Here is a 9417-nt window from a genome sequence, read left to right as displayed (position 1 = left end):
CTGTCCACATTCAGTGGCTACAGGACAAGTCACAACAGGAGCCATTAAGCACTTCACCACCAACAGCAGGTGATTTTAGTTTTTGAAGGGCTTGGGTAACTTCAGTCTCCAAAAAGAGTCAACACCACAACCACTAGGACCCTGGGACCCCAACGCCTACCAGAAACAAACTTCCCTCACTAAATCACCAGCCCTTTACCACCAAATTCACTCTGGTTCTTCAACAGCTTCTGTTCAAAAGATTCTTGGAACCTTGGTACTGTCTAGTTAACCAGCTCATTAAGGATGTCATCAACAGCCTGTACTATAATCCAAAAGAAAACCAGCTAATTTTCTGGTTTGAGCTGAGAACCGATTTTTTCAGGTTCCAAACTAGTAAATTTTGGTGGAAATGCTCAGAATGGTTCAAAATTAAGTACAGAAACCAGGTCTGTGTCGATTCTATGTTGTTGGAAAAGACTTTTGAGGTCTTGGGCAATTTTGTTACTCAAGTAAGACCAAGGCCCCTCCCACTAGCAACTGACCACACCCACCAACCACAAGGCTGGTCACAACAGAAGCCAATCATATAGAAGTTAAAAAGTTCCAAGACTTCAAAACCAAGACAGGTGTATTTTGGACATTATAGGCATTTGCGCTACACAGGCAGGGTCAAAGTTCAAAGTCTGAGGTGAAATTGTCTCAGAACTCAGCCAATCAGAAACAATGATTGATTTCTCGTCCTGTGACTTCTGTCAACAAACTTCCTACTGTGGGTTTCTGAGCGAGCGCTGGGTTCAGTTTAGTGTTGGGGAGGCTGAACGATGCGGTGGACAGTAATCTCCATTTTCCACAACAAAAGAGAAGGAAGACAAAGAAGTAAAAAATAAATCCTCTCTTTAAGAAAAGAAAAGACAACTTTTGATCAAACAACTTAGAAGGAGGTCATTCCATCTGGATCAGAGGTTGTGGTCGCTGTTGCTCCACCTCCAACCAGAAAGACAGAAATGCTGGATTTTGACTGATTGATTCTGGGGATGCCAAAGCTTCCTGCTCTATGAGGACCAAAAGAGAACTGGGTCTGGCTGCTGCTACCACTGCTGCTGTTGAACTCGAAGTCTGGATCGAGAGCCGTATCTGTGGAAACAACCCATGAGGCTGGACGCCATTTCTTCAGAGTGTATGGAGTTTTGACACGGCGTTTTATTTTCTCTCCTGAAGCACTCAGACCGCCGTTGTCTATCAGAGAAACATCATCTGAGGAGGAGAGGAAAAAAGTATTAGAACATGGATGGATGTATTCATAACTTTAGAGAAGTTAAGTCACAGGAACATTGTATGAGTGGTGTCAGAACCACTTTGTACTGTTTCTGTTGACCTCTATGCCTGTATGAATATTAATTATGAATTTATGGTACTTTTGCAGTGGGGCCAAAGTTAGACAGTAAAACTAATTTGGGTCTCTATGTGAAACAGGTGGTGCCAGATATTTGGTGATGTAGTGTTACATGACTTGTTACATGACACAGACTTGATGACTTTAGACTCAACATAATCAAAAAGACTTTCTTGGACTTGACTTGGACTTGAGCCTGTTGACTTGAAAATACTGGATACCTTCCCCAAAGCCCAAAGATTAAGAAGTCTCTTATTTAATAAGTGTGATCATGAATTAACTAACGTTAACACTCTTCAGTCTCAGCAAGTCGACACTTGATTCACCAGATCTACTTTGTTTGAGCCAATCAGACAGCAGAGAACCATGAAGAACTAATGTTATGTTACTGAGGTCCAGGTGGAAAAAACATGACACCAAAGACACCATTCTGTTCATGTACAAAGACTACAAGGTGATCAACACAAAATGAACTGCAGTATAAAAATTAAAGACAGAGACGCAACAATTTGAAGTTACACAAACAATGTTAAGTCGAGGCTCCGTTGGTAAAATGCCAGCACATTTGAACTCAAAGCTCAAAGACTAGGAATTGGGACTAGGTTTAGGACTTGAGTGTAAACACTTGAGACTTACTTGTGACTTGCAAATCAACATCTTGGTCCCACTTGGTCTGCTATTTGTGGGACTAGTTGGTGCACGACTGTGGCTGGTAAGGAAATTGCTATCATGTGTTCCTGGTCGCTGCTTTTTTGTGCAATTAATTTTCACAAATCTCTGCAGACCAAGGTGAATCTCTTTTGTGGAGCCGTTTAGATTCATCTGATGCTGCAACAAAATTAATATGAAAACTTTCTTCACTTTGTCACTCGGCAACTGCTCACCAGTGCAAATTTGTGGTAGTTGATCTCGTATCTCGTATCGATAACGTGCTGTGCAAATGTACTTAGCTTCTGCGATCATTGCAATTTCAAACTAAATTCCTTATCTAACATTGCTGGCCCAAAAAGTCTTGACACAGCAAGCTGTTGGCCACTGGGTACCACTGGTCCAATGTAAAGTATCTGTAGCTGACCAATGGCTGTGGAGTTGTGGAGTCATGTATCCAGCACCACTGGTTCTCGTTGGCCCTTGAGTCCCAATTATACTAACAAACAGAAGTGTACACAGACAACTACAGATACCACAGACTCACAGTACTTCTTGTTTGTACTACTTTCTGGAGTCCACTTGGAGGACATGTTCTACACATGCTCAGACAGTATTCCGTAGCTTGTTGCAGTATACTGGCATTGTGGACAAGCCATGGACCACACAGTCACAACAAGTTGGAAGTATGCACATGCCCACAGAGAGCCTATATGAACACCCTCTGATGAAGAAATGGATGTCATATGGACCATAGCACACCAAAGGCACCAAGAGGTCCTAATGTTTTCGACACCATGACCTTTTTTTCTAGACCAGGCACAAGAGAAGACTTCCTAAGAAGACTTAAATGAAACTAAAAACTAAACCTCCCACCAGCTTCAGTAACTTCCATTAGGGCACTGGTAACAGGGTCTTCACCAGCTGTATCACAATCTCGTGCAGCAACTGTAGTTTTACAGCCTGTAAGACCCTGCAGTGAATAGTGAGGACAGCTGAGAGGATCAGTATAAAAGCACTGAAGGAATACGGAGCAGAAACAACATGTTTGACCTCGACTGAAGTCTTCAGCTCAGAGTTCAACATTTCAAATTTTGAACTCTGAATGCTTAGCACTGTGCTGAAGAACAGAAGTAACGCAAAGTAAACTGACAGTAAGTTCTTACACATTTAACTTTGGCTAACCTGAAGAGATCCCAGATGAAGACAGGTCCAGGGAACAAGGTCGCTCAGGCCTCTTGCCTTTGGCCTGTCCTGTCTGGGTCCTCAACAGACCTGCAGTTTGGGGAACTAAGGCTGGACTTTGTGGAGTTGCAAGTTCTGGAGCCGAAACTTCTGCAAGAATTATGGTTTCTGAATCTTCAAACCCCAAAGCTGGAGTGTCAGGAGCAGGGTTTTCTGGAGTTGGAACCTCTAAAAGTGAAGTTTTTTGATTCATGGCTAGAACTTCTGGATCTGAGGCTTTTAGGGCTTGAACTTCTGGAGAAAGGTTCAGCCCATCTGGGACATTTGATGATACGTGTGAGGTTTTGGCAGCAGGGTTTTGAGCTTGTGTAGCTGGAGTTTCTGAGATTGGAGCTGAACCAGAATCTGGAGTGGTAGTGGCTGTAGACTGGACCAGATCTGCCTCTGGGTTTGTGGTAGATTGATGGGCCAGAACTGATTCAGTCTGGACACATTGGCCAGTATCAGAGCCTTGACCTCTCTCTCCATGGCCAGATGTAGAACCTGCTGTTGAACCAGAGATCAGAATTGTATTTTCCAGATTTAAAACTGGAGCTGGGGGTCCACTGATGTGGTGTGCCTCAGGTTTGGGACTGCCGAAGGCCTCTGACCCCCGGATCTTGACATCCGATCCCAACGCCACTCTGTTGTTGTTGTTGTTGGAGTTTGAGCCTCGTCCTGTCAGGATGTTTCCAGGTCGTGACTGATGGTGAAGATGAAGATGAGGAGGAGGTTCGCTCTCAGCAGGTGGCTGTTCTCGTCTCAGCAGGGGTTCATGTTCGTCAGGACTGGAGTTCAGCAGGTTCATACAGCTCTCCTCTCCTCCCATCATCCCTCTCTCCATCTTGTCCTCATCCTCTAGCTGCGGCCCCGCTGGATTGGTGCGACCTCCACCAACAACATTGTTCGTCACCAGGGTGGGGACACCTGCACTGTAGCCACTGGCGACCACCATTATCGGCTGAACTCGGTTCCCAGTTGCGACACTGCCTCTCATGCTGGTGTTGTTGGTCACCGTGGTAACCACATGTGGCTCGACAGCTGTGGCGACTGTTACCGTGTTCATTTTAGCAACACCTGTTTCCACCTGAAAAACAGGATGGTCTGGATTAATGATACAATTAAAATAACTTTTTTTTGCTCTGTGCAATAACCAATAACGGTTGAGCAAGCTTGATACCTTCGTCATCTTTGTTCTTTCCTGTTACCTGTCCTTAGATAGGCTCTCTGTGTATAACTAACACCAGCAGACCTCAAAGAACTTTCCCTGAACCACATTAGATGTAAGTCAGGTTAACAGAAGTAATTTTAACTGCTAAAAGTAGATTTTTTTTGTTTGTTTTTGACAAGAAGAGCGAGACCACATCATGTCACAACAGCTGGGTGTGCACCAATTTTTTCAGTCCAGTACAGTGCCTGCACAGTTTTAGCATTCGTGTTTATTTGTCCAGTGTTGGTTTTGTCTTGTAGTGGTTAACAGTGTGATCAATGCAATTTTTTTCAAAAAATACATTTAAACACAAGACTGAAGTGAATGCAACTTCATAAAAGTAACACGAACTTCATAATCTAATCCATTCAAAGACTTAACAATTATATTTAAGACATTTTGCTTACTTCTATCACATTTTAAGGTCTAACATTCATATTATTGGATTTTAGACTTCATAAGTGTGTTTAAGGACCTGCAGACCCTGTACAGAATGTAATAGTTTGACACACTGGATGCACATTGCTGGTGTTAGTCCTGCCATTGGCTGCGGTATCGCAGCGTCCACTATCTGCATTTTCAAAGTCCCCAGGAAACAAGAACAACCTCCAAGCTGCAACCTACATGCTGAAAATGGCAAATTAGCACCTAGACGCTAATGGTACGAATGTAAACAAGCTAAGAGCTGTTAGCTTTTCTTTGGCAGTGATGTAGTGTTCGACTCCCGACATGCAAATGTTCCACCAAAACAAGGTCCCCCTCGACACCATTTTGCAGCAGCACCGTCGCTGCATCCTGGGACTTTGCTCCACCAAAGACATTTGTGATTGGTTTAAAGAAATCCAAACAAGGCAGTGCATTGTTTGTGTATGCGTGGAGCCAGACCTTTCTCCAACACTGAGCGCTGTGGAGAGACGTCTGAATATGCGAGACAAAGGATATGACCTCCAGACATACTTACCAGTCTTGAGACTTCCTCGAGCAAGTGACTGTTTGCTAATTAGAGCTGTGATCAGGTTTTGGATAGAGGATCAGATCCTGTACCTGTCTGTGGTTTGACTTGAGCTTCCCCAGCTTCAGTCGAGATGAGGCTGACATGGTCTCCTTGGATTTGGGGAGGAGGTGGAGGCTGGTGGGCCTCTGGGGCAGGTTCTGCTGTTTGGGGAGGGGGTGAATGGAAGAGGTGGGAGGGGCTTCAATCCCACCAACAGCCCCCAGTTCATCCTGGGGAGGCAACACAGAACCGCTCACCTAGAGGAACAGAAGAACCGACCTCTGGTTACTACAATGCATCTAACACTAACAGCAGTAACACTTCATTAGTGTGCAATAACAGTATTTGTACCTCAGCAGTTTGTAGTATTTGATGGTACAGCAGGTTGGTAGTATGTTGATCCGTTGAACTGAACTGTTTCTGTGAATGTTCCATTAAGTTCTCATCAGAACCTTCTCTCAAGTTCTTATCAACCTGCAGAGACACAGACAAATGTTCACAGATGAAAGAAAACTACATAAAAGAAACAACCAGACCAATGAGACAATATAAAGGACATAACAAGACAAAAAACAAAGGAAAAGATTTAATGAGACACAAATGACATAACAAGATGAAAAAGAGAAAAATGATGTTAAAGAACCAAAACAAAAACAACATAAAAGATGTAATAAGAGAAAAAAAACGCAGAAAAAGACTAAACAAGACGAAAATGACACAAAAGATCTAACCTGAGGAAGATAATAAAAACAACATAAAAGAAGTAACGTGAGGAAAAAGGAAAACAATGAAAACAACGTAAAAGATGTAAAAAGGTGAATAAGTCATAAAAGACAAAAACATAACAAAACAGATTTAACAAGACGAAAATTACGTGTCAAAATGGAAATAACATTAAAAACGTAACACCATGAAAAACAAAGAAAAATACTAAACAGGACGAAAATGATATAAAAGACATAACAAGATGAAGATTTAAAAATAACAGAGTAAAAGAAGTTACAAGAAGAAAAAGGCGAAAAGGACAAAAACAATAAAAACTACATAAAAACATGAAAGTGAAAGTAGAAACCTCTTTCGGATCCAGTTTGGTGGCCTCCAGGTCTTCTTCTGTCAGCTGCCGACACACCGGAACACTGGACACAGCGCCACCTGGAGGACAGCAGGGACAGTCACACAATTCACTGAGGAGACGTCCAAAACAATTCACAGACATGTCAACATACTAAGTTCTTATCACGTGTTTATGTGTCCCCGCTGGCTTCCTCAGATTAGCTATTAAATTTAAACATTCACATTAAATTGCAGAATCTAACTCTGACCCACAGGTGGCAGCATTTCTGTCAAATGTTGCTGTTTTAAATGCTGGACAGACGGGGATGTTATGAATGTTTATCTGCATTAGTTAGTATTTGGTTAAAAATCTGTCAGTGGTTTGTGTCGGTGATTGTTGTGAAATGTCAAACTGAAATAAATACATTTTTATTAAAAAAACAAACAAAAAAGAAAACAGCATATATCACGTCATACTGAAACAATTAACTCTCTAATTACAGTTTTTGGGTGAAATTTTATTTTTTAAGGATCCAAAATATGACATATAATAATTTATAAAATGTTTTTGTTTGCTTTGATTGTTTTAATTTCTAAACTATCTCTGTGTCAGAAAACAACCTCTTGTCCCAGAATTCACGACTTCAAACTATTTGAAAATGTGTTAAAATCCTTCAAAATCTCAAACTAACACCTGCTGATAACAGAGGTGCTGCTATAATCATCTTTGTTTTAAAATATATTTGATTAAAATCACTGGCTGGATCTTCTTTACCGACTGATGATGTCAGTGCTGAAATTTGATTGGTACGAAATCTGTGTGTGTTGACACTAGAATAGTTGTTAACACTTTGTGTTCACAGCACATGAATTATCATGATTTCAACATGATTTAAGAAATATGAAGCTACTGCACCTGTAACAAGTCCTGTAGTCTGAATATAAAATAAATGTTTCCCTGCACCCCTCCTCACCAGACTGAAGCTCTGCAGGCTGCAGGAACTCTGTCCTGTCCTGTTGTGTGTATACCTGTGGTTGTGTACTGCAGTGTGTGTATACCTGTGGTTGTGTACTGCAGTGTGTGTATACCTGTGGTTGTGTACTGCAGTGTGTGTATACCTGTGGTTCTGTACTGCAGTGTGTGTATACCTGTGGTTCTGTACTGCAGTGTGTGTATACCTGTGGTTCTGTACTGCAGTGTGTGTATACCTGTGGTTGTGTACTGTCTGTGTTCATGGTATGTGTGTGTGACTCACCAGTGTGTTCACACTCTGAGATGCTGCAAAGGACCGAGGCAGGTGTGTGAGTGTTGGTGGTCAACACACTGCTGTCTGAAGAGGATGAGCGAGCCTGACAGACAGACAGTGAGACAGTCTGACAGTGAGACAGCCAAGGATGTAAACATCAAACAGAATCAGTTTCTCTCTCTCTCTCTCTCTCTCTCTCTCTCTCTCTGTCTGTGTCTCTCTCTCTCTCTCTCTCTCTCTCTCTCTCTCTCTCTCTCTCTCTCTCTCTGTGACCTGATACCTGAGCCTGCTGCCGTTCGTAGTTGATGGAGTTTCGATTCTTTTCAGCACCTTCAGCTCCACTTGTGGTTGTCTTGACAACTGACGCTGCAGAGCTGTCTCCCTGGAGATTCTTGACCACGCCCAGGTCCTCGATGTAGGAGGAGCCAATCTGAGGAGCCCAGGAGCCATGAGACAGGTTCCTGAGGGAGAGACAGAGAGGTGATTTACTGTGTGTGTATACCTATGGTTATGTACTGCAGTGTGTGTATACCTGTGGTTGTGTGTATACCTATGGTTGTGTACTACAGTGTGTGTATACCTGTGGTTGTGTGTATACCTATGGTTGTGTACTACAGTGTGTGTATACCTGTCGTTGTGTGTATACCTATGGTTGTGTACGGCAGTGTGTGTATACCTATGGTTGTGTACTGCAGTGCGTGTATACCTGTGGTTGTGTAGTGCAGTGCGTGTATACCTGTGGTTTGTAGTGCAGTGTGTGTATACCTGTGGTTGTGTAGTGCAGTGTGTGTATACCTGTGGTTGTGTAGTGCAGTGCGTGTATACCTGTGGTTGTGTACTGCAGTGCGTGTATACCTGTGGTTGTGTACTGCAGTGTGTGTATACCTGTGGTTGTGTGTATACCTATGCTTGTGTATGGCAGTGTGTGTATACCTGTGGTTGTGTACTGCAGTGCGTGTATACCTGTGGTTGTGTAGTGCAGTGCGTGTATACCTGTGGTTGTGTAGTGCAGTGCGTGTATACCTGTGGTTGTGTAGTGCAGTGCGTGTATACCTGTGGTTGTGTACTGCAGTGCGTGTATACCTGTGGTTGTGTACTGCAGTGCGTGTATACCTGTGGTTATGTACTGCAGTGCGTGTATACCTGTGGTTGTGTACTGCAGTGTGTGTACTCAACAGTGTGAGTTCAGACAGTCTCTCCTCTGCACACTGAGCAGTGAGTCGAGCCTCAGCATCCTGATCCCAGCAGTCCTCCATCGTCTCCTTCAGAGAACGCAATGCCTAAAAGACACACAAATACACACAGAGAGACAGAGTATTAGTATGATTATTACTGTCATGTGTTGTTTACTGTACTTCTGCTGACAGATGAGAACAGGTGAGAACAGGAAAACTAACCAGGCTGTTCTCCTTCCAGGCTTCAGGGAATCTGGGTCTGAATTTCTCTCTGGCGACGAGGATCTGCATCTCCTCGAAGCTCGGATGATTCCCAAGCTCCGCCTGGAACGCCAGCTGGTACTCTGGTACTGCTTCACCTAAACACAAATGTATTAGCATGACAACATGAGCTGTAACCTGTTAGCTTTAGCCCCAGTCTGTTAGCCCTCCCTCCTGCCCTTCAGTAGCCCCTCCAGTTTTCTGTGTGTCTTGCAGTGTTACCTGGGAAC

General features: G+C 43.2%; 1 protein-coding gene across 1 annotated transcript in view; it reads right to left on the bottom strand.

Moving 5' to 3' along the window:
- Positions 1 to 298: 298 nt before the first annotated feature.
- Positions 299 to 9417, bottom strand: part of LOC146323385 (bone morphogenetic protein receptor type-2-like) — a 25005-nt gene continuing 15886 nt past the window's right edge. Inside the window, exons 10-19 of the mRNA XM_084725577.1 lie at positions 9410 to 9417; positions 9149 to 9285; positions 8895 to 9031; positions 8032 to 8212; positions 7761 to 7854; positions 6524 to 6603; positions 5803 to 5925; positions 5502 to 5708; positions 3209 to 4334; positions 299 to 1236 (exon numbers count right to left, since the gene is read on the bottom strand). The exon at positions 9410 to 9417 is cut by the window's right edge and continues 140 nt beyond it. Of these exons, the coding sequence (XP_084581703.1) occupies positions 914 to 1236; positions 3209 to 4334; positions 5502 to 5708; positions 5803 to 5925; positions 6524 to 6603; positions 7761 to 7854; positions 8032 to 8212; positions 8895 to 9031; positions 9149 to 9285; positions 9410 to 9417 (2416 nt within the window). The 3' untranslated portion in view covers positions 299 to 913. The remainder of the gene's footprint in view (positions 1237 to 3208; positions 4335 to 5501; positions 5709 to 5802; positions 5926 to 6523; positions 6604 to 7760; positions 7855 to 8031; positions 8213 to 8894; positions 9032 to 9148; positions 9286 to 9409) is intronic.

Source organism: Lutjanus erythropterus, chromosome 8 (genome assembly GCF_056507025.1).
Source record: "Lutjanus erythropterus isolate fLutEry1 chromosome 8, fLutEry1.hap2, whole genome shotgun sequence".
NCBI lineage: Eukaryota > Metazoa > Chordata > Actinopteri > Lutjaniformes > Lutjanidae > Lutjanus > Lutjanus erythropterus.
The sequence above is the reverse complement of the archived record's forward strand: the minus strand, read 5'-3'. Positions and strand labels throughout refer to the sequence as shown.